The sequence below is a fragment of the Ranitomeya imitator genome, chromosome 1 (assembly GCF_032444005.1).
Source record: "Ranitomeya imitator isolate aRanImi1 chromosome 1, aRanImi1.pri, whole genome shotgun sequence".
In the NCBI taxonomy this organism is placed as follows: Eukaryota; Metazoa; Chordata; class Amphibia; order Anura; family Dendrobatidae; genus Ranitomeya; species Ranitomeya imitator.
In genome coordinates, this window is record NC_091282.1 from 597,578,620 (window position 1) to 597,603,701 (window position 25,082).

Consider the following 25,082-nt stretch of genomic DNA (forward strand, 5'->3'; position numbering starts at 1 on the left):
TCAGTCCAGCATGCAACCTCTGTCCTATGCTGTAATGGGAGCATAAATCACACACAAGATACATAATATATACTATATAATATAGTATATACTATAATTTATATACTATATAATACAGTGGGGCAAAAAAGTATTTAGTCAGTCAGCAATAGTGCAAGTTCCACCACTTAAAAAGATGAGAGGCGTCTGTAATTTACATCATAGGTAGACCTCAACTATGGGAGACAAACTGAGAAAAAAAATCCAGAAAATCACGTCTGTTTTTTTTAACCTTTTTTTTGCATTTTATGGTGGAAAATAAGTATTTGGTCAGTAACAAACAATCAAGATTTCTGGCTCTCACAGACCTGTAACTTCTTCTTTAACCCCTTCCCGACCTTTGACGCCACGTAGGCGTCATGAAAGTCGGTGCCATTCCGACCCATGATGCCTATGCGGCGTCATGGAAAGATCGCGTCCCTGCAGATCGGGTGAAAGGGTTAACTCCCATTTCACCTGATCTGCAGGGACAGGGGGAGTGGTAGTTTAGCCCAGGGGGGGTGGCTTCACCCCCTCGTGGCTACGATCGCTCTGATTGGCAGTTTCACTTTCAACAGCCAATCAGAGCGATTTGTAATATTTCACCCATTATAACGGGTGAAATATTACAATCCAGCCATGGCCGATGCTGAAATATCATCGGCCATGGCTGGAAATACTAGTGTGCCCCCACCCCACCCCTCCGATCGCCCCCCCAGCCCTCCGATCTGGCCGGTACACTGCTCCGGCTCCCCTCCGTCCAGTGCTCCGCTCCCCCCCGTGCTCTTGTCCGCTCCCCCCGTGCTCCAATCACCCCCCCGTGCTCCAATCACCCCCCCTGCACTCCGATCCACCCCCCCCGGTGCTCCGTTCCACCCCCCCGTGCTCCATTCCAGCCCCCCCCCGTGCTCCGTTCCACGCCCCCCGTGCTCCGTTCCACCCCTCCCGCACTCCGATTCCCCCCCCCCCCCCCGTGCTCCGATAAACCCCCCCCCCCCCCCCCCCCGTGGTCCCCCCCCACCCCATCATACTTACCGATCCAGCCGGGGTCCCGTCCGTCTTCTCCCTGGGCGCCGCCATCTTCCAAAATGGCGGGCGCATGCGCAGTGCGCCCGCCGAATCTGCCGGCCGGCAGATTCGTTCCAAAGTGCATTTTGATCACTGAGATATAATCTATCTCAGTGATCAAAATAAAAAAAATAAAAAATGACCCCCCCCCCTTTGTCACCCCCATAGGTAGGGACAATAAAAAAATAAAGAAAATTTTTTTTTCCACTAATGTTAGAATAGGGTTAGGGGTAGGGTTAGGGGTAGGGTTAGGGCTAGGGTTAGGGCTAGGGGTAGGGTTAGGGTTAGGGCTAGGGGTAGGGGTAGGGTTAGGGCTAGGGGTAGGGGTGGGGTTAGGGTTAGGGCTAGGGTTAGGGTTTCGGTATGTGCACACGTATTCTGGTCCTCTGCGGATTTTTCCGCTGCGGATTTGATAAATCCGCAGTGCTAAACCGCTGCGGATTTACCGCGGTTTTTCTGCGCATTTCACTGCGGTTTTACAACTGCGATTTTCTATTTGAGCAGTTGTAAAACCGCTGCGGAATCCGCACAAAGAAGTGACATGCTGCGGAATGTAAACCGCTGCGTTTCCGTGCAGTTTTTCCGCAGCATGGGCACAGCGATTTTTGTTTCCCGTAGGTTTACATTGAACTGTAAACTCATGGGAAACTGCTGCGGATCCGCAGCGTTTTCCGCAGCGTGTGCACATACCTTTAGAATTAGGCTATGTGCACACGGTGCGGATTTGGCTGCGGATTCGCAGCAGTGTTCCATCAGGTTTACAGTACCATGTAAACATATGGAAACCAAATCCGCTGTGCCCATGGTGCAGAAAATACCACGCGGAAACGCTGCGTTGTATTTTCCGCAGCATGTCAATTCTTTGTGCGGATTCCGCAGCGTTTTACACCTGTTCCTCAATAGGAATCCGCAGGTGAAATCCGCACAAAAAACACTGGAAATCCGCGGAAAATCCGCAGGTAAAACGCAGTGCCTTTTACCCGCGGATTTTTCAAAAATGGTGCGAAAATATCTCACACGAATCCGCAACGTGGGCACATAGCCTTAGGGTTAGGGTTGGAATTAGGGTTGTGGTTATGGTTAGGGGTGTGTTGGGGTTAGGGTTGTGGTTAGGGGTGTGTTGCGGTTAGGGTTGTGTTTAGGGTTATGGCTACAGTTGGGATTAGGGTTAGGGATGTGTTGGGGTTAGTGTTGGAGGTAGAATTGAGGGGTTACCACTGTTTAGGCACATCAGGGGTCTCCAAACGCAACATGGCGCCACCATTGATTCCAGCCAATCTCGTATTCAAAAAGTCAAATGGTGCTCCCTCACTTCCGAGCCCTGACGTGTGCCCAAACAGTGGTTTACCCCCACATATGGGGTACCAGCATACTCAGGACAAACTGCGCAACAATTACTGGGGTCCAATTTCTCCTGTTACCCTTGTGAATCAAAAAAAATGCTTGCTAAAACATAATTTTTGAGGAAAGAAAAATGATTTTTTATTTTCACGGCTCTGCGTTGTAAACGTCTGTGAAGCACTTGGGGGTTCAAAGTGCTCACCACACATCTAGATAAGTTCCTTGGGGGGTCTAATTTCTAAAATGGGGTCACTTGTGGGGGTTTCTACTGTTTAGGCACACCAGGGGCTCTGCAAACGCAACGTGACACCCGCAGACCATTCCATCAAAGTCTGCATTTCAAAAGTCACTACTTCCCTTCTGAGCCCCGACGTGTGCCCAAACAGTGGTTTACCCCCACTCATGGGGTATCAGCGTACTCAGGAGAAACTGGACAACAACTTTTGGGGTCCAATTTCTCCTGTAACCCTTGGGAAAATAAAAAATTCTGGGCTAAATAATTATTTTTGAGGAAAGAAAACATATTTATTATTTTCACGGCTCTGCATTATAAACTTCTATGAAGCACTTGGGGGTTCAAAGTGCTCACCACACATCTAGATAAGTTCCTTTCGGGGTCTAGTTTCCAAAATGGGGTCACTTGTGGGGGGTTTCTACTGTTTAGGCACATCAGGGGCTCTGCAAACGCAACGTGACGCCCGCAGAGCATTCCATCAAAGTCTGCATTTCAAAACGTCACTACTTCAATTCCAAGCCCCGGCATGTGCCCAAACAGTAGTTTACCCCCACATATGGGGTATCACCATACTCAGGAGAAACTGGACAACAAATATTGGGGTCAAATTTCTCCTGTTACCCTTGGGAAAATTAAAAAATTCTGGGCTAAATAATTATTTTTGAGGAAAGAAAACGTATTTATTATTTTCACGGCTCTGCATTATAAATTTCTATGAAGCGCTTGGGGGTTCAAAGTGCTCACCACACATCTAGATAAGTTCCTTTCGGGGTCTAGTTTCCAAAATGCGGTCACTTGTGGGGGGTTTCTACTGGTAAGCCACATCAGGGGCTCTGCAAACGCAACGTGACGCCCACAGAGCATTCCATCAAAGTCTGCATTTCAAAACGTCACTACTTCACTTCCGAGCCTCGGCATGTGCCCAAACAGTGGTTTACCCCCACATATGGGGTATCGGCGTACTCAGGAGAAACTGGACAACAACTTTTGGGGTCCAGTTTCTTCTGTAACCCTTGGGAAAATAAAAAATTCTGGGCTAAATAATTATTTTTGAGGAAAGAAAACGTATTTATTATTTTCACGGCTCTGCATTATAAACTTCTATGAAGCACTTGGGGGTTCAAAGTGCTCACCACACATCTAGATAAGTTCCTTTGGGGGTCTAGTTTCCAAAATGGGGTCACTTGTGGGGGGTTTCTACTGGTAAGCCACATCAGGGGCTCTGCAAACGCAACGTGACGCCCACAGAGCATTCCATCAAAGTCTGCATTTCAAAACGTCACTACTTCACTTCCGAGCCCCGGCATGTGCCCAAACAGTGATTTACCCCCACATATGGGGTATCAGCGTACTCAGGAGAAACTGGACAACAACTTTTGGGGTCAAATTTCTCCTGTTACCCTTGGGAAAATAAAAAATTGCAGGCTAAAAGATCATTTTTGAGAAAATATTTTTTTTTTTTTTTCATGGCTCTGCGTTATAAACTTCTGTGAAGCACTTGGGGGTTCAAAGTCCTCACCACACATCTAGATTAGTTCCTTTGGGGGTCTAGTTTCCAAAATGATGTCATTTCTGGGGGATCTCCAATGTTTAGGCACACAGGGGCTCTCCAAACGTGACATGGTGTCCGCTAATGATTGGAGCTAATTTTCCATTTAAAAAGCCAAATGGCGTGCCATCCCTTCCGAGCCCTGCCGTGCGCCCAAACAGTGGTTTACCCCCACATATTGGGTATCTGCGTACTCAGGACAAACAGGACAACAATATTTGGGGTCCAATTTCTCCTATTATCCTTGGCAAAATAGGAAATTCCAGGCTAAAAAATCATTTTTGAGGAAAGAAAAATTATTTTTTATTTTCATGGCTCTGCGTTATAAACTTCTGTGAAGCACCTGGGGGTTTAAAGTGCTCAATATGCATCTAGATAAGTTCCTTGGGGGGTCTAGTTTCCAAAATGGGGTCACTTGTGGGGGAGCTCCAATGTTTAGGCACACAGGGGCTCTCCAAACGCGACATGGTGTCCGCTAACAATTGGAGCTAATTTTCCATTCAAAAAGTCAAATGGCGCGCCTTCCCTTCCGAGCCCTGCCGAGTGCCCAAACAATGGTTTACCCCCACATATGAGGTATCGACGTACTCGGGAGAAATTGCCCAACAAATTTTATGATCCATTTTACCCTACTGCCCATGTGAAAATGAAAAAATTGAGGCGAAAAGAATTTTTTTGTGAAAAAAAAGTACTTTTTCATTTTTACAGATCAATTTGTGAAGCACCTGAGGGTTTAAAGTGCTCACTAGGCATCTAAATAAGTTCCTTGGGGGGTCTAGTTTCCAAAATGGGGTCACTTGTGGGGGAGCGCCAATGTTTAGGCACACAGGAGCTCTCCAAACGCGACATGGTGTCCGCTAACGATGGAAATAATTTTTCATTCAAAAAGTCAAATGGCGCTCCTTCCCTTCCGAGCCTTACCATGTGCCCAAACAGTGGTTTACCCCCACATGTGAGGTATTGGTGTACTCAGGAGAAATTGCCCAACACATTTTAGGATCCATTTTATCCTGTTGCCCATGTGAAAATGAAAAAATTGAGGCTAAAATAATTTGTGAAAAAAAAGTACTTTTTCATTTTTACGGATTAATTTGTGAAGCACCTGGGGGTTCAAAGTGCTCACTATGCATCTAGATAAGTTCCTTGGGGCGTCTAGTTTCCAAAATGGGGTCACTTGTGGGGGAGCTCCAATTTTTAGGCACACGGGGGCTCTCCAAACGTGACATGGTGTCCGCTAAAGAGTGGAGCCAATTTTTGATTCAAAAAGTCAAATGGCGCTCCTTCCCTTCCAAGCCCTGCCGTGCGCCCAAACAGTGGTTTACCCCCACATATGAGGTATCAGCGTACTCAGGACAAATTGGACAACAACTTTCGTGGTTCAGTTTCTCCTTTTACCATTGGGAAAATAAAAAAATTGTTGCTAAAAGATAATTTTTGTGACTAAAAAGTTAAATGTTCATTTTTTCCTTCCATGTTGCTTCTGCTGCTGTGAAGCACCTGAAGGGTTAATAAACTTCTTGAATGTGGTTTTGAGTACCTTGAGGGGTGCAGTTTTTAGAATGGTGTCACTTTTGGGTATTTTCAGTCATATAGACACCTCAAACTGACTTCAAATGTGAGGTGGTCCCTAAAAAAAATGGTTTTGTAAATTTCGTTGTAAAAATGACAAATCGCTGGTCAAATTTTAACCCTTATAACTTCCTAACAAAAAAAAATTTTGTTTCCAAAATTGTGCTGATGTAAAGTAAACATGTGGGAAATGTTATTTATTAACTATTTTGTGTCACATATCTCTCTGGTTTAACAGAATAAAAATTCAAAATGTGAAAATTGCGAAATTTTCAAAATTTTCGCCAAATTTCCGTTTTTATCACAAATAAACGCAGAATTTATTGACCTAAATTTACCACTAACATGAAGCCCAATATGTCACGAAAAAACAATCTCAGAACCGCTAGGATCCGTTGAAGCGTTCCTGAGTTATTACCTCATAAAGGGACACTGGTCAGAATTGCAAAAAACGGCAAGGTCTTTAAGGTCAAAATAGGCTGGGTCATGAAGGGGTTAAGAGTCTCCTCTTTCCTCCACTCATTACCTGTAGTAATGGCACCTGTTTAAACTTGTTATCAGTATAAAAAGACACCTGTGCACACCCTCAAACAGTCTGACTCCAAACTCCACTATGGTGAAGACCAAAGAGCTGTCAAAGGACACCAGAAACAAAATTGTAGCCCTGCACCAGGCTGGGAAGACTGAATCTGCAATAGCCAACCAGCTTGGAGTGAAGAAATCAACAGTGGGAGCAATAATTAGAAAATGGAAGACATACAAGACCACTGATAATCTCCCTCGATCTGGGGCTCCACGCAAAATCCCACCCCGTGGGGTCAGAATGATCACAAGAACGGTGAGCAAAAATCCCAGAACCACGCGGGGGGACCTAGTGAATGAACTGCAGAGAGTTGGGACCAATGTAACAAGGCCTACCATAAGTAACACACTACGCCACCATGGTCTCAGATCCTGCAGTGCCAGACGTGTCCCACTGCTTAAGCCAGTACATGTCCGGGCCCGTCTGAAGTTTGCTAGAGAGCATTTGGATGATCCAGAGGAGTTTTGGGAGAATGTCCTATGGTCTGATGAAACCAAACTGGTACTGTTTGGTAGAAGCACAACTTGTCGTGTTTGGAGAAAAAAGAATACTGAGTTGCATCCATCAAACACCATACCTACTGTAAAGCATGGTGGTGGAAACATCATGCTTTGGGGCTGTTTCTCTGCAAAGGTGCCAGGACGACTGATCCGGGTACATGAAAGAATGAATGGGGCCATGTATCGTGAGATTTTGAGTGCAAACCTCCTTCCATCAGCAAGGGCATTGAAGATGAAACGTGGCTGGGTCTTTCAACATGACAATGATCCAAAGCACACCGCCAGGGCAACGAAGGAGTGGCTTCGTAAGAAGCATTTCAAGGTCCTGGAGTGGCCTAGCCAGTCTCCAGATCTCAACCCTATAGAAAACCTTTGGAGGGAGTTGAAAGTCCGTGTTGCCAAGCGAAAAGCCAAAAACATCACTGCTCTAGAGGAGATCTGCATGGAGGAATGGGCCAACATACCAACAACAGTGTGTGGCAACCTTGTGAAGACTTACAGAAAACGTTTGACCTCTGTCATTGCCAACAAAGGATATATTACAAAGTATTGAGATGAAATTTTGTTTCTGACCAAATACTTATTTTCCACCATAATATGCAAATAAAATGTTAAAAAAACAGACAATGTGATTTTCTGGATTTTTTTTTTCTCAGTTTGTCTCCCATAGTTGAGGTCTACCTATGATGTAAATTACAGACGCCTCTCATCTTTTTAAGTGGTGGAACTTGCACTATTGCTGACTGACTAAATACTTTTTTGCCCCACTGTATGTACTCACACACATATTTCCCCACACTCACTGTGCCCACTTTCTATCTGCAGAACCGGCTATCTTGGTGATGCACCACTCCATGAAGCCACACCCTGCCATCACCGCCACTCTTCTAGATTTCATGTGCCGGGTAAGAGATAATGGCCCTGCTCTCTGCTGGGGTCGAAGCGTCGCAGATGCAGTGGTACTGTAAGGCACAGAACGGGAGTTCCATGAATTAGTCACTACGCCTGCTCCTCTGACCACTGACATCTTTTTTTTTTTTTTTTTTCAATCGTAAGTTTTTCTTTAGAATAAAGATGTCGTGTCTCACAGCATATTAACAATATGATCCGTGATCTTGGCATGCAGCCACGGGCAGTGCCGGTCCCGGCTATCCTGTCTACATTACAGGACTGCCACTTAAGGCTACTTTCACACTTGCGTTGTTAGGCGTACATCGCAATGCGTCGTTTTGGGGAAAAAACGCATCCTGCAAAGTTGTCCGCAGGATGCGTTTTTTCTCCATAGACTCCATAGACTTGCATTAGCAACGCATTGCGATGTATGGCCACACGTCACATCCGTCATGCGACGGATGCGTCGTGTTTTGGCGGCCGCGACGCACAAAAAAACGCTCAATGAACGTTGAATGAACTCACAATGGGCAACGGATGCGTTGTAAAACTGCATCCACTGCCCACGTTGTGCTACATTTAACACACTGTCCGTCGGTACGTCGGGCAGACGCAAGTGTGAAAGTAGCCTAACACCAACTTGTTAACATAGCACAATATTGGGGATTAGCGGAGGGACAAAAGTGGTGACTATAAATCTATATAAGAAATGTTATATATTCTGTGTGTGATATTCAAAATTATATAGTAATAGTATTCAACTGAAAAGACAGCCAGGTATCGATTTTTGTTAGAAATGTAAGTAGATTATTATTATTAGATATATTATTATACTGCCCCGACATGAGTGGAGACTGCATTGTGTGGCCACGTGTCCTCTGAAATAGAAAAGCATCAGATATATTATACTGCCCCGACATCAGCGGGGGCTGCACGGTGAGGCCACATGTCCTCTGCCATAGAAAATCTTTTTCAGGAGCAATCTGCCCTCGCTTCAATCAATTTTATTTATAGTAAAGATGATGCCAAATACCTGACAAGCAGCTGACTGTTACTGTAGGGATGGAGCGTTTCTTTCCCCCCCCAGCCATTAGGGTGGCGCCTTGCACAGAATCTGTGTCCTTAAATCAGTCATGGCTGCCCCCCGACCCCTCTACCGTACTCAGGAGACTATCAGAAAATGCAAGCAATTTCCCAATTTTAGAGTTGAGCTGTGTCACGGATCCCTACTCCGTGGTGTCGCTTATTCGTCATGTGCCTGCTCTCACACGTGACTTGGGGTTGTGCCTGCAAGGGTTAATCTATCTCCCCACACTCAGTCCAGCATTCAACCTCTGTCCTATGCTGTAATGGGAGCATAAATCACACGCCGATCCAGGCCACACCCCCCCCTCATACACGCTGCCACCACTCACCGAATACACGGGCGGTGAGTCCCGGACTAATAATACTAATAAAAATGTCTATCAATCATAAGGTTCACACACCTTAGGCTATGGATTCTTTTAGAACATTCAAGGTTCAACTTGTTAAAGTTTTATACTTTAATAACAAAAGGGTCAGTGCTTACAATAAGAAAAAGGTATAAAAATATGATAATAAAGACATACAACTTATGCAAAACAGTGTAAAATTAAACAGGAGAAAAACTTACAGAAATCATCTAACTGGTAGTTTGATTTCTGCTCCCTGGATATGGAGTGTAGATTGGATCACACCAGCTTCTCAGGCTGCCCCCATCATGTGAATACAATTCTGTCTGCAGCCTAATTTTATAACTTTGGTCTGAGGTCAGGTTTCTAGACCGGTTAATATCATAATTGCTGGCTTGTTGATTGGCCACGGCCGCTCTACTAATGAATATATATTATTTTACTCTTGAGACACTTGTGACCAGGTTCCCAGGAATAGATCACCTCAGGCTGCAATTTATCATCTCCCCTCCAAGACCTCAGAGGTGTCAAATGTTACCTTCTTCTTGGCTCTAGCTAGACCTCCTGGTGTGATATGGAGACACAATTTCTACTAGTCCCAAGGAAGTACCTATTAACATCTAGGTGGGACTTGCCTTCAGGATAGGTGTTACATTATCACTAGTCACACATATAACCCTAGACATATGTCACTACACACATATAGATGATATACACACACACACTTCACCACAGGCTGTATGAAGTCATTCTGTGGGACCCCTGCCCTCTGCTTTAATATTCCCCCAATTGCAGATTATTGTTCTTTGCGCAGTCCTGGTATTTCTCATTTTCTTCTCATTCTGAATCCTCCACAAAGCTTGTGTGACAGGCCGGCTGCAAGCCTGCAGGAGCAGAAGAGCTGTGTACAGAGGAGTGTATGGGGCATGATGTACTGGTGTTGGTCACAAAGCAGTCACTCGATACTGGACTCATGTCACTCCACACATAATACTGCCGAACTAGAGAAGTGTCCGACATCATGGCTGACATCTCCATGTCTTCTCATCTCACAGATAATCCCCAACTTCTACCCTCCACTAGAGGGGCATGTCAGGCAGGGCGTATTCAGCTCCCTCACTCACATCATGGAGAAGAGGGTCCTGGCGTGAGTATAATACTGCCCCCTATGTACAAGAATATTACTACTGTAACGCTGCTCCCTATGTACAAGAATAGAACTACTATAATACTGCTCCTACGTACAAGAATAGAACAACTATAATACTGTCCCTATGTACAGGAATATAACTACTATAATACTGTCCCCTATGTACAAGAATATAACTATTATAATACTGCCCCTATGTACAAGAATATAACTTCTATAATACTACTGCTACGTACAAGAATATAACGACTATAATACTGTCCCCTATGTACAAGAATATAACTATTATAATACTGCCCCTATGTACAAGAATATAACTTCTATAATACTGCTCCTACGTACAAGAATATAACTACTATAATACTGTCCCCTATGTACAAGAATATAACTATTATAATACTGCCCCTATGTACAAGAATATAACTTCTATAATACTGCTCCTACGTACAAGAATAGAACTACTATAATACTGTCCCTATGTACAAGAATATACCTACTATAATACTTCTATATAGTATACTTATATAGTACTTATATATAATATATAGTACTTATATACTTATATAGTACAGGAATATAACTACTATAATACTGCTCCCTATGTACAGGAATATAACTACTATAATACTGCTCCTATGTAGAGGAATAGAACTACTATAATACTGTCCCCTATGTACAAGAATAGAACTACTATAATACTGCCCCTATGTACAAGAATATAACTTCTATAATACTGCTCCTAAGTACAAGAATATAACTACTATAATACTGTCCCCTATGTACAAGAATATAACTATTATAATACTGCCCCTATGTACAAGAATATAACTTCTATAATACTGCTCCTACGTACAAGAATAGAACTACTATATTACTGTCCCTATGTACAAGAATATACCTACTATAATACTTCTATATAGTATACTTATATAGTACTTATATATAATATATAGTACTTACGGTATATACTTATATAGTACAGGAATATAACTACTGTAATACTGCTCCCTATGTACAGGAATATAACTACTATAATACTGCTCCTATGTAGAGGAATAGAACTACTATAATACTGTCCCCTATGTACAAGAATAGAACTACTATAATACTGCCCCTATGTACAAGAATATAACTTCTATAATACTGCTCCTACGTACAAGAATAGAACTACTATAATACTGCTCCTATGTCCAAGAATATTTCTACTATAATACTGCTCCCTACGTGCTGTAGTACCACTACTTTGTGTGGATCTCTGTGGTGTGGTGTTGACCGATTGTGTGTTCCTTGCTACAGACATCTTGCTCCACTTTTCCACAACCCGAAGTTGGATAAGGAGCTGCGTTCGATGCTCAGAGAGAAGTTCCCGGAGTTCTGTAACCTGCCATCTCCGGCTTCAGAAAGTAAGGGCTGCACGTGAGTATGTGCCGTCTCGCTGTGTCTGCCTTCCTCGCTCTCTGCTGCTCCCGGTGATGACGACATCACTATCATGTAGTACCTGCGCACTGTGCTGGTGCAGGGGGTGGCGGTGGGCGTGGTGACTCATTTACTATAGCGCCCTCTCTGCGCTTCCAGTGAAGGCGGAGGAGCCAGCTTCTCTTGAGATGGATAGTGGTCTTGCAGACAAGGATGAGAGCTGCTATGACAGCGCAGAGGCTGCCTTCAGTGACGACGAGGAGGAGGTGAACAGCAAGAGTGCTGACAACGGTAATGGCTCTGCGCCTGCTCCTGGCATTGTAGTGCACCTGGAGTTTTTGCTGCCCCCAGTATTATTCTATACTGATTTAATAGCGGGGTTCCTATTGTATAGATGGTATCGGGGTCTCGCCCCCTACAGGGAAAAAGAGGGAGTTCCGCTTCCACCCCATCAAGGAGCCGATCGTCGAGGAGCCGGTGGACATCACCCCATACCTGGAGCAGCTGGAGGAGCCGCTTCGGGAGAAGGTGATCGCCCTGCAGAAAGAGAGGTATGTGGGCCTATGATTGGGCGGCTTTGTACCCGCTGATATTGCTTATGGCCAGGATTTCACCCTGTCTTATGGCCTTCTATGCACTTGTGTTGCAGTGACATGGAGTCACAGTGTGAGCTGATGCAGGACATCGTGGAGCAGATACTGGAGGTGAGTGACAACACAGATATCAGCCTCGAGGTACGTGGTGATGTCATCACTGGTAACATCCTGTCCCCCTCTCCCCCACAGGATGACTTTGACTCTGAGCAGCTATGTGTGCTGGCCTCCTGCCTCCAGGAGTTATTCAAAGCGCATTTCCGTGGTGAGGTCCTACCGGAGGAAATCACAGAAGAGTAAGTACCCCCGCCATGGGCACTGGTTGCACTTCTGGGCTGTCGAAGACTGTCCTCTGTTTATTCTCAGGTCTCTGGAGGAGTCAGTGGGGAAGCCGCTGTATCTGATATTCAGGCAAGTCCTTTTTCCTGCCCTTCTCCTGAACCCCCCTTCTTTCCCCTCGCCCCGCCTCCTTTAGCCTCGCCCCAATCTTCGCCTCTTCTCCTTCCAGAAACTTGATCCAGATGCAGGAGGACAGCAGTGGGTTCTCTCTGCTCCTTGATCTCCTGTCCGAACTTTACCAGAAGCAACCAAAGATTGGCTACCACCTGCTGTACTACCTGAAGGCCAGGTGAGGGCACTGCCTTACTCGTGCGGTGCTACCTGCCCCCATGTGAAAATGCATTACTCCAGCGATGCTACCTGCCCCCAGGTGAGGGTGCTGCATTACTCCCGGGATGCTACCTGCTCACGGGTGTGGGCGCTGCGTTACTGCCGCGATGTAACCTGCCCCCGGGTGAGGGCGCTGCATTACTCCCGCGATGCTACCTACCCCTGGGTGAAGGCGCTGCGTTACTCCCGTGATACTACCTGCCCCCGGGTGAGGGTCCTGTGTTACACCCTCTGTGCTACCTGCTCCCCGGATGAGGGCCTTGCGTTACTCCTGCGGTGCTACCTGCCCCCGGGTGAGGGCTCTGCGTTAATCCTGCAATGCTACCTGCCCACTGGGGAGGGCGCTGCATTACTCCCGCTATGCTACCTGCCCCCTGGTGAGGGCGCTGCGTTACTCCCGCGATGTTACCTGCCCCCAGGTGAGGGTGATGCGTTAGCATCGTGGGAGTACCTGCCCTCGGGTGAGGGCGCTGTTACTCCTGCGATGCTACCTGCTCCCGGGTGAGGGCACAGCGGCGTTACTCCCGCGATGCTACCTGCCCTCGGGTGAGGGCGCTGTCTTACTCCCATTATGCTACCTGCCCCCGGGTGAGGGCGCTGCCTTACTCCCATTATGCTACCTGCCTCCGAGTGAGGGCGCTGCCTTACTCTCATTATGCTACCTGCCCCCCGGGTGAGGCCCTTGCATTACTCCCGCGATGCTGCCTGCCCACTGGTGTGGGTGTTGCGATTCTACCTGCCCCATGGTGAGGGCGCTGCGTTACTCCAGCATTGCTACCTGCCCCCTTGCGAGGGCGCTGCACGTTAGTCCCGCAATGCTTCCTGCCCTCAGGTGAGGGTGCTGCATTACTCCCATGATGCTACCTGCCCCCCGGTTGAGGGCCCTGCATTACTCCTTGATGTTACCTGCCCCCGGGTGAGGGCGCTGCATTACTCCCACGATGCTACCTGCCCACCTGGGTGAGGGCCCTGCGTTACACCCGTAATGCTACCTGCCCCGGGGAGGGCGCTGCGTTATTTCCGCAATGCTACCTGCCCCTGGTGAGGGTGTTGGTTACTCCCGTGGTACTACCTGCCCCTGGGTGAGGGCGCTGCGTTATTCCCGCAATGCTACCTGCCCCTGGTGAGGGTGTTGGTTACTCCCGTGGTACTACCTGCCCCTGGGTGAGGGTGCAGCATTACTCCCTCGATACTACCTGCCCCCGGGTGAGGGCGCTGCGTTGCTCCTGCAATGGTACCTGCCCCCTTGTGAGGGCGCTGCACGTTACTCCTGCACTGCTACCTACCCCCTTGCGAGGGCACTGCACGTTACTCCTGCGCTGCTACCTGCCCCTGGGTGAGGGCGCTGCGTTACTCCCATGATGCTTTCAGTCCTACCCCTGCCTTGCCCACTTCCTTCCCCTCATTACCTCTCATTTTGTCATGTCATCTCATTACCACTAATTACTCTCTCCTCTCGCTGTCTCCTGCCTGTCCTGGAGTCCCCCGCTGTGACGGTGGGGTCCCTCTGCCATTAACCCTTGCTCTCTGACTGCAGTAAAGCGGCAGCGGGGAAGATGAACCTGTACGAGTCGTTTGCTCAGGCCACGCAACTGGGAGACCTGCACACGTGTCTGATGATGGACATGAAGGCGTGTCAGGAGGATGACGTGAGACTGCTGTGTTACCTGACCCCCTCCATATACAGTGAGGTGAGTGCTGGCGCCCCTGACGGCAGGGTTGAGCACTCTAAAGGTCGGTGGCGGCTGCTCTTACCTTCTTTCTTTCCTTCAGTTCCCGGATGAGACCCTCCGCAGTGGGGAGTTGCTGAACATGATTGTCGCGGTCATTGACTCCGCCCAGGTACAGTGATGTTGCTTTCAGGATCTCTGCTGCTTCTCGGCCTGGTGCTGCCACCGCTGTGTGAGCAGGACCTGGCTGTGAACAAATCTCTCCCTGCAGCTGCAGGAGCTGGTGTGCCATGTCATGATGGGGAACCTGGTGATGTTCCGCAAGGACTCTGTGCTCAACATCCTGAGTAAGTAGTGTTCCAACTGGCGTGGGTGGGGTATGATGGCAGTTTGTTTGGATAAGTAATTGCCCCCGTCCCTGTGTCTTGCAGTTCAGAGCTTGGACTGGGAGACTTTCGAGCAGTACTGTACCTGGCAGCTCTTCCTGGCCCACAATGTTCCTCTGGAGACTATAATCCCTATCCTTCAGCACCTGAAGTACAAAGGTCCGTGTCCCATCATCTTCAACATCACTACTTGAATGTGCAAAAGTTTATGACCTCCTGACCTTCTGTGATTTACAGAGCACCCCGAGGCACTGTCCTGCCTGCTGCTGCAGCTGAGGCGTGAGAAGTGAGTGCTGATCCGTATCTGGTGCAGTTTGTTTGGGAATTGGCATGAAGAGAGGCGGCACTAGGGCATGGAGGGAAGCGGGAGCAGGGAGAGCTGGCACCAGGACATGGAGGAGAGCTGAGGCAGAGAGGCAGAAAGCCATTACCAGAGCCGGTACCAGGGCATGGAAAGGAGCGGGGGCAGAGAGCCAGCATCCGGGGCATGGAGAGGAGTGGGAGCAGGCAAAGAGCTGGCACTGGGGCATGGAGAGGGGGGGGGGGGGGGGGGGCAGAGAGTCGGCACCAAGTCTTGGAGGGGATTGGGGGCTGAGAGCTGGCACCAGGGTATGGAGAGGAGCGGGGGCAGAGAACCTGCACTAGTGGAGATCAAGGGAAACCGAGGACGGATCACTCCCATATTCACTGCTATGCTATATTTTGTCTCCCACCATCCCTGTCGATGATTCAGGCCCACAGAAGAGATGGTAAAGATGGTGCTGAGCCGCCCTTATCACTCCGATGACCAGTTCACGACCAGCATCCTACGCCACTGGTGCTTGAAGCATGATGACCCCCTTGCTGAGCACATTAAGTCCCTGCTCATCAAGAACAACAGCCTTCCCCGCAAGCGGCAGAGGTGAGTGCCTTCTGCCCCGTACAGACACACCTACACCCAGTAGTATAGGCCCCTTGAGCAGCATGGCTCCCAGTGGAACAAGACTCATGATCACTGTCCTTTATTCTGTGCGGGACCGACACCCCAGCTAAGCCCATCACCCTGTGACATAAACCTGAGACATGGGCACACTACAGCTCCTATACCTGACTCTACACGGCTCCAGAGACGCCCCACCACATACAGGAGCAGATGCGGGGATGCATGAGGGGGTGTAATCTGGGATTTCTAAAGACTGCCCCATTGTGGTGTGTGTGATCGGATTTGATGACCCTTCCTTTTCAGTTTACGGAGCTCGAGCAGTAAGCTGGCACAGCTGACGTTGGAGCAGATCCTGGAGCATCTGGATAATCTGCGGCTGAACCTGTCCAACACCAAGCAGAACTGTAAGTGATGGGCTTCTGCGTGACGGGTTTCCACCGCTTGCCACACATCATGTCACAGTTAATGCCCAATGTATCACAGGCTACTTGAGGAGATGCTGGGGTCTGTGGGTGCTCTCGTCCGCTGGCCTGACTCTATAGAAAGACCACATGGACAGGAGCTCATCCCACTGAACTCCCGTACTCCTTCAACGTGGCCAGATTATTAGTCAGACACTGGAGGGTGAGGGTACCTCTACTCCGTTAAGACTATTGGATCACAAACAGTCAACAACATATAGTACATTCCCAGCAACTACACAAGATGGTGCAAATGTCACTCACCCTTCCGCTGGCTAGCCAGAGATTAAAGCCTCCACAACTTTGGGGCATCCAGGGCCAACTACCCCAGCTAGTAGCACCCCGCTTTTGGTGTCACCCACAGAGAAGAGGTAACGGCAAGCCTAAGAAGCTGATGTAGAACATTTGAGGTATGTGGCCAGAAGACCGGCTTGTACCAATCTGGATTCTCCAAACAATAGTGATGGGCATTAGAGCAGATCTGAAGTCGTCATTCTTGAGCTGACGTCCTGTAGTCACACCGGTGACAGAAGCAGGGCCCTTTTATATCCCACAGCTCTTATTTCTGAACACTGTGCAACAGGATTGAGGGAAGGTAACCTCTCATTGTTCAATTAGACTGCAGATTTTTCCTCTCAAGTTTTGCAGACTAGTAAACCACAGGGGGCTGGTGCATTTCTTAATCAGCAGGCATTCCGCAAATTAACATGCAAGGGTTGATGGACAGTTTCACATGAAACAATGGCTCATGTCCCTTGACTTAATAAACAAAGGAACAGTACGTTTGGCATAATTCATCCCTGCAACAGTGGCCACATTGAGGCTGTGTCATCACATTCCTCCCCCTTCTTAATTGATCCAGTTGTGGGTCGCTGTTGACTGGGCTGCCAGACGTGATAGGCTTCCAATCATTTTTCTCCACTTGTTGGGTTTGTCAGTCAGCATTTCCATGATCTTTTGCAGTCGCCAGCTCAGAGAAAGATGACAGAGGTTTGGAGTATGGGTTATCCTCCGAAGGTGTGGCAGAAGGATCCGCATCAGAATGCTGCTGGGTTGGTTGTGGGTGGTGACCATAACAAAATGGCTTGATAAACCTTGTCCTAGTTTGTTCCCCAAAATAACAGGTGTGAGGATGCTGTCCATAAGCCCCCACCTCAACCTTTCTCGTCTGTCGCCCCAGTCCAGCTGCACACTTGCTAGAGGGATATCAGAGTGCTGCCCTTCAGCCTTGGAACTGGTCTCTTGGCGGCCTGGTAAATGATGTTCTGTGGGCAGGGCTGTATTTGCCACTAGGCACTTGAGGGTACGTGCCTAGGGTGCCTGAATGCGGGCGAGCGGGACCTGAGGAAGTTTTTTTTTTTTTTTTAGTTTAGTGTCAGTCTTTGCCGTTGCCGTGCTAGGGCATTCTTAAGAGTGCTGCTTTGAGTGCCGGAGGGAGAACCCCCCCCCCCCCCAGCCAAGAAGAGCCCGGGCCCCTCGGAGCCGTGACGTGTGTGCTACCCCCCTCCTCCAGATATCCCTGTATTGCGGACATGGCCCCGGTGCTAAATGGAGCCGTACAGGAAGCTCCCCACAGGCTGAAGCTGAGCGCTCCGTCCCCGGCTGCCGAGCACTATCTGCCCGTGTGGAAGCCAGAGCTGAACGGGGCCGGGCCCAGAGGAACAGCCTCCTCCTGCTCAATGGGGGCGGCAAGGACTGCACCCAGGAGTAAGGGGAATCCGGACAAGCCGAAGGATGCGGAGGGCGGCCCGCATGTCCAGCCGGGGCCCGGGACCGCAGGCTGTGTCGGCGGCTGCAGGTGATCCAGGCCAAGCAGGTGGAACGGCACGTCTGGCAGCAGCTGGCTGGCCTGGTGGAGCTGCTGGCAGAGCGAGCGCCCACAGGGCTACCGGCCTCTCGGCACACATAACTGAACTGGCTGGTGAGCAGCTCCACGGCCCTGCTGCGGTCGGCGCAGGGAGGATTAGACTCTTGACGCGACTGAGCACCTCCCGGGGGTAGAGCGGCAGCGACGGGGCAACTATGATCCCGGAGCGGGGGAGCGAGGAGGAGCGGCGGGGCCTGCAGGAGCTGGAGGACTGGAGCGAGGAAGATCGGCTGCAGGACCAGGGGTGAGTGTGTACACTGATACTATGCAGAAGTACATACTGCATGACTGGGTGAGTGTGTACACTGGTAGTATATAGGGGTATATACTGCAGGATCTGGGGTGAGTGTGCACACTGGTAGTATATAGGGGTATATACTGCAGGACCGGGGGTGAGTGTGTACACTGGTAGTATATAGGGTATATGCTGCAGGATTGGGGGTGAGTGTGTACACTGATAGGGGGTATAATGCAGGACTGGGGGTGAGTGTGTACACTAATAGTATATAGGGGTGTATACTGCAGGACCTGCAGGGGTGAGTGTGTACACTGATGGCATACTGACATGCTGCAGGACCAGGGGTGAGTGTGTACACTGAGAGTATACAGACATAATACAGGACGGGATGAGTGTGTACACTGATAGTATATAGGGGTATATATACTGCAGGACCGCAGGTGAGTGTGTACACTGACAGTATGTAGAGGTATATACTGCAGGAGCGGGGGTGAGTGTGTACACTGAGAGTATACAGACATAATACAGGACGGGATGAGTGTGTACACTGATAGTATATAGGGGTATATATACTGCAGGACCGCAGGTGAGTGTGAACACTGACAGTATGTAGAGGTATATACTGCAGGAGCGGGGGTGAGTGTGTACATTGATAGCGTACTGACATATGCTGCAGGACCGGGGGTGAGTGTGTACACTTTATAGTATATAGAGGTACAGTATATACTGCAGGACAGGGGGTGAGTTGGAAACTTGAGTCGAAAGGTGGCAGATGCAGTTTAATAATGGTAAATGTAAGGTTATATATCCTTCCGCACAGCAATAGTTAAAAGCTGCCAGCCAATTAGAGGCTGGCAGCTGACGTCAGTGCGCATGTCACCGGCGTGTGACGTCATTGTCATTTGCCGGAGACACAGGGCAGGATGGAGACAAATTGTGCAGGATCATGGGGCAGGATGGAGACAGATGGTGCAGGATGGATACAATGGAGACAGATGGGGCAGTCTGGGACATCACATGGTGGCAGAATGGATCCTCATGAGGTCAGAATGGATCCTCATAAGGGCAGGATGGGAGAACATATGGCTGGAGCCGGAGCCAGGAATGAGACATATGGTGGCCAGGATGGGGGATATTATTACCATAGGGGCTAATTAACCCCTTCCCAACCTTTGACGCAGCGTATGCGTCATGAAAATCTGTGCCATTCCGACCTGTGACGCAGCATATGTGTCATGGCCGGATTGGGCTCCTGCAGGCCGGGTGAAAGGGTTAACTGTAACTTCACCCGGCCTGCAGGGACAGGAGGAGTTGTACTTTAGCCCAGGGGGGGTGGCTACCCTACCCCCCCCCCCCCCCCCCCTGTGGCTACGATCGCTCTGATTGGCTGTTGAAAGTGACGTTTCACTTTCACTTTCAATCAGAGCGATAGTAATATTTCACCAATGAAAATTGGTTAAATATTACAATCCATACATGGCCGATGCTGCAATAGCATCAGCCATGGCTGGAGATTGCGATGTGCCCCACCGATCACCCCCCCTCCGGTCCTCCGTCCGGTCAAATAGTGTCCCCCGCTCCCCTCCGTCTTCCTCCTGTCTGATTTCCCCCCCTCCCCCCCATCATACTTACTGACCTCCCGTGTGCCTCCCGGTGTCCATCCGGCTGCTGCATGGGCGCCGCCATCTTGGAAAATGCGCCCGAGGAATCTGCCAGTACATTTTGATCGCTGTAATAGGTTCTATCACAGCGATCAAAATAAAGGGGCGGTTTATTTATTATTTTTTTTATCACCCCCATAGGTAGGGACAAAAATAAAATAAAGAAATTTTTTTTTTTTTTGCCCCACTAGGGTTAGGGTTAGTTCACACTGCGTCTAAGCAGTCCGTTAGACAGACTACGTTACACCACGGCATAAACGCGGTGTAACGTAGTCCGTTATGGCCGCCATTGACAGCAATGTCGGACGCATCACTAGCGCACGCCCACAATGGGCGTATGCTAGGGATGTGCCGTCATTGAGTGACGGACCCGGAGACGCGGGCTGCAGTGTTTCCGGGTCCGTCACTGCTAGCGCAGATAGTGCAGATAGAGCATCTGCTAGCTCTAGCGCGATGCAAACGTCGGCACTTGCGCTAGCAGCAGCCCATTAGCGTATGTGCTGAACGGGCTGCTGCTAGCGCAATGTGAACCTGGTCTTAGGGTTTGGGTTACGGCTAGAATTAGGGTTAGAACTAGGGTTAGGGTTAGAATTAGGCTTTGTGCACACGGTGCGGATTTGGCTGCGGATCTGCAGCAGATTTGGCTGCGGATCCGCAGCGGATTGGCCGCTGCGTATTCATAGCAGTTTTCCATCAAGTTTACAGTACCATGTAAACCTATGGAAAACCAAATCCACTGTGCCCATGGTGCGGAAAATACCGCGCGGAAACGCTGTGTTGTATTTTCCGCAGCATGTCAATTCTTTGTGCGGATTCCTCAGCGTTTTACACCTGTTCCTCAATAGGAATCCACAAGTGAAATCCGCACAAAAAACACTGGAAATCCCCAGTAAATCCGCAGGTAAAATACAGTGCACTTTACCTGCGGATTTTTCAAAAATGGTGCGGAAAAATCTCACACGAATCCGCAACGTGGGCACATAGCCTTAGGGTTAGGGTTGGAATTAGGGCTAGGGTTGGAAATAGGGTTAAGATTAGGCTGTGGTAAGGGTTAGGGGTGTGTTGGGGTTAGGGTTGGGATTAGGGTTAGGGGTGTGTTGGGGTTAGGGTCGTGGTTAGGGGTGTGTTGGGGTTAGGGTTGTGATTAGGGTTATGGCTAGAGTTGGGATTAGGGTTAGGAGTGTGTTGGGGTTAGTGTTGGAGTTAGAATTGAGGGGTTTCCACTGTTTAGGCACATCAGGGGTCTCCAAACGCAACATGGCGCCGCCATTGATTCCAGTCAATCTTGCATTCAAAAAGTCAAATGGTGCTCCCTCCCTTCCAAGCCCCGATGTGCACCCAAACAGTGGTTTACCACCACATATGGGGTACCAGCATACTCAGGACAAACTGGGCAACAATTATTGGGGTCCAATTTCTCCTGTTACACTTGTGAAAATAAAAAATTGCTTGCTAAAACATCATTTTTGAGAAAAGAAACATGATTTTTTATTTTCATGGCTGTGCGTTGTAAACTTCTGTGAAGCACTTGGGGGTTCAAAGTGCTCACAACATATCTAGATAAGTTCCTTGGGGGGTCTAGTTTCCAAAGAGGGGTCACTTGTGGGGGGTTTCTACTGTTTAGGCACATCAGGGGCTCTGCAAACGCAATGTGACGCCCGCAAACCATTCCATCAAAGTCTGCATTTCAAAAGTCACTACTTCCCTTCCGAGCCCCGACGTGTGCCCAAACAGTGGTTTACCCCCACATATTAGGTATCAGTCTACTCAGGACAAACTCAGCAACAACTATTGGGGTCCAATTTCTCCTGTTACCCTTGTGAAAATAAAAAATTGCTTGCTAAAATATCATTTTTGAGAAAAGAAACATGATTTTTTATTTTCACGGCTGTGCGTTGTAAACTTCTGTGAAGCACTTGGGGGTTCAAAGTGCTCACCACATATCTAGATAAGTTCCTTGGGGGGTCACTTGTGTGGGGTTTCTACTGTTTAGGCACATCAGGGGCTCTCCAAACGCGACATGGTGTCAGCAAACGATTGGAGCTAATTTTTCATTCAAAAAGTCAAATGGCGCTCCTTCCCTTCTGAGCCCTACCGTGTGCCCAAACAGTGGTTTACCCCCACATGTGAGGTACCAGTGTACTCAGGAGAAATTGCCCAATACATTTTAGGATCCATTTTATCCTGTTGCCCATGTGGAAATGAACAAATTGAGGCTAAGAAATTTTTTGTGAAAAAAAAAAAAAAGTACTTTTTCATTTTTACGGATCAATTTGTGAAGCACCTGGGGGTTCAAAGCGCTCACTATGCATCTAGATAAGTTCCTTGGGGGGTCTAGTTTCCAAAATGGGGTCTCATGTGGGGAAGCTCCAATGTTTAGGCACACGGGCTCTCCAAACGTGACATGGTGTCCGCTAATGATTGGAGCTAATTTTTCATTCAAAAGTCAAATGGCGCTCCTTCCCTTCCGAGCCTTGCCGTGTGCACAAACAGTGGTTTGTGACCACATATGAGGTATCGATGTACTCAGGAGAAATTGCCCAACCCATTTTAGGATCCATTTTATCCTGTTACCCATGTGAAAATGAAAAAATTGAGGCTAAAAGAAATTTTTTTGTGAAAATACCGTTCAGGATACCGTTGAACAGTTTTCCCAGGTTGCTGCTGACACATATGCCTCTGTAGTTGACTGGGTCATACCTGTCTCCACTCTTGTGGATGGATGTGATGAGGCCTTGGTTCTAGGTACGAGGGAAGTAGCCGGCACTCTGCACAATATTGAAGAGTTTAACCATTGCAGCCTGTATTTCTGGTGGGCTGTACTTCAGCATTTCTGGTAGGATTCCATCCAGGCCACCGGCTTTTCTACATCTTATGGAGAAGAGTCTCTCGGCTACTTTTTTTTTTTTTTTTAATCAAATGTTTTTATTAAACAGTGAGAAAAATATATGCAGATTACATTACTGCAAACAGTACACATCTATGCTTTGCATTTTCAATAAACTTTCAGCCCCAAACCAACCTCCCTCCCCCCCCCTCACCCCCACCCCTGGAGACCTAACAAGAACCACTCCGATCTACCCGAATGTCCATTATTAACCAGGAACAAGAAGGCGTCGTATCAATACTGCTCCCACGGGGATATATGTTCCAAAAGCACGAGCAAGGTCTCCAGATCACGTCGACTCGATCCAGGGATTCCATAACCTGTTGAAAAGGTCCATCTTGTTTCTTTTAGAATAGATGCTCCTCTCCAATGCAACAATATGGTCTACTTGCATCATGAAATCTCTTCTCGTTGGTGGCTCAACCCTAATCCAGAACTTAGCGATCAACTTTCGTGCAATAAACAGCAATCTAGCAATAACTGTTTTATACAAGTTATCAGTTACAATTTCCTCCACGTAACCTAATATGCATACCAGAGGGTCCCGTGGTACCGAACAATTGTATGTTAGTCCCACTTTGTTTATCACTACAATCCAAAACGAGGCCAGCCTAGGGCACTGCCACATCATATGAAAGATACCCGCCTCGGATTGCGAGCACCTAGGGCACTCAGAATTAGGTCTTAAACCTGCCCTGAACAGCATATCCGGAGTTCTATAGGCCCTATGAATAACAAACAATTGTGACAACCTCCCAGACTCACTCATCGAGATCTTGGGCACGTATTCCAATATTGAGTCCCACCGATCGCCGTCAATCGCCCCCAAATCGGCCTCCCACTTCGCCCTGGCTCTGATAGGATGTTTCTCTAAAAAGGAAAATAGCAGGAACTCATATATTCCCGAGATCACCCCCCTTGTGCTTTCCCCCATAAGGATAAAGTCTAGCATCAGGTCCACCTGAATCTCTATAGGCCCCCTCCTACATTGTGCCCGATATGCATGAGAGATGCGATTATACTGATACAGTTCAGAGCTTGGCAGCAGAAATTCCTCCTGTAATGTCTTGAAATCCTTAATTCTACCTTGGTGCAAAACCTGGCTCATCCGAGAGATTCCCGCTCCCTTCCAAACCTGAAATCCCTCCATCTGTCTAAACTCCTGTAGGAGACAATTATTCCACAAGGGCGAGAACCTAGTAAGTGCCCTCACTCCCCTAATTCCCTTAACTTTGTCCCAAACCTTTTGGATAAGCCTAATAGTGCAGAATTTAGTACCCTTCTCTCGAAAATGCCCACCCTCCAGGCCCTCACTCAGTACCCTTGACCCAATCAAATTCCTCAGACTGCAGGGTGTCCGCTCCCAACCCGATTCCTCACCCCATCCCCTAAAATGTTGACATTGTGCAGCCAAAAAGTATAACCATGGGTTGGGCAATGCCACTCCTCCTTCCGTCTTTGGTCTTTGTAGAATTTCTTGTTTAAATCTAGAACTTTTCCCATCCCAAATCAGCTCGCCAAATAGAGATTTAATCCTCCTAAATCTATTCTGCGATATCCACATAGGGGAGTTGTGTAGCACGTAGAGAAGTTGCGGCATCACAATCATCTTTATTAGATTTATTCTACCAATAACCGATAAATGTAGCTTTTTCCACGCCTGAACCTTAGTGCGTATCTTCCGCAAAAGTGGCGCCAAATTTAGTTCCTCAAAGCTAGTCAGAGGCAACGCGATCTGGATCCCCAGGTATTTAAATTTATCTACTAACCTCAGCTTTGTAGGAGAGTCCCGTATTTCACTATTCTCATAGTCCCCATCTACTACCATCATATTGGACTTTTCCCAGTTGATTCTCAAACCAGAGTAAAGGCCCCTTCACATTAAGCGACGCTGCAGCGATACCGACAACGATCCGGATCGCTGCAGCGTCGCTGTTTGGTCGCTGGAGAGCTGTCACACAGACAGCTCTCCAGC

The 25,082-nt window shown here is 48.2% G+C and overlaps 1 protein-coding gene across 3 annotated transcripts in view; it reads left to right on the forward strand.

Annotated features, from left to right (window-relative positions):
* INTS3 (integrator complex subunit 3) overlaps positions 1-25,082 on the forward strand; it is a 149,999-nt gene that overhangs the window by 79,638 nt on the left and 45,279 nt on the right. For 2 of the 3 annotated variants that reach the window (XM_069768120.1, XM_069768131.1), the window contains 16 exons: positions 7,689-7,768; positions 10,243-10,334; positions 11,634-11,740; positions 11,913-12,044; positions 12,148-12,304; positions 12,403-12,457; positions 12,539-12,642; positions 12,713-12,757; positions 12,855-12,974; positions 14,553-14,706; positions 14,789-14,857; positions 14,957-15,032; positions 15,117-15,230; positions 15,309-15,357; positions 15,805-15,972; positions 16,297-16,397. In XM_069768120.1, coding sequence (XP_069624221.1) covers positions 7,689-7,768; positions 10,243-10,334; positions 11,634-11,740; positions 11,913-12,044; positions 12,148-12,304; positions 12,403-12,457; positions 12,539-12,642; positions 12,713-12,757; positions 12,855-12,974; positions 14,553-14,706; positions 14,789-14,857; positions 14,957-15,032; positions 15,117-15,230; positions 15,309-15,357; positions 15,805-15,972; positions 16,297-16,397 — 1,623 coding nt within the window. The remainder of the gene's footprint in view (positions 1-7,688; positions 7,769-10,242; positions 10,335-11,633; positions 11,741-11,912; positions 12,045-12,147; positions 12,305-12,402; positions 12,458-12,538; positions 12,643-12,712; positions 12,758-12,854; positions 12,975-14,552; positions 14,707-14,788; positions 14,858-14,956; positions 15,033-15,116; positions 15,231-15,308; positions 15,358-15,804; positions 15,973-16,296; positions 16,398-25,082) is intronic. The other variant, XM_069768127.1, reaches the window with a different exon arrangement.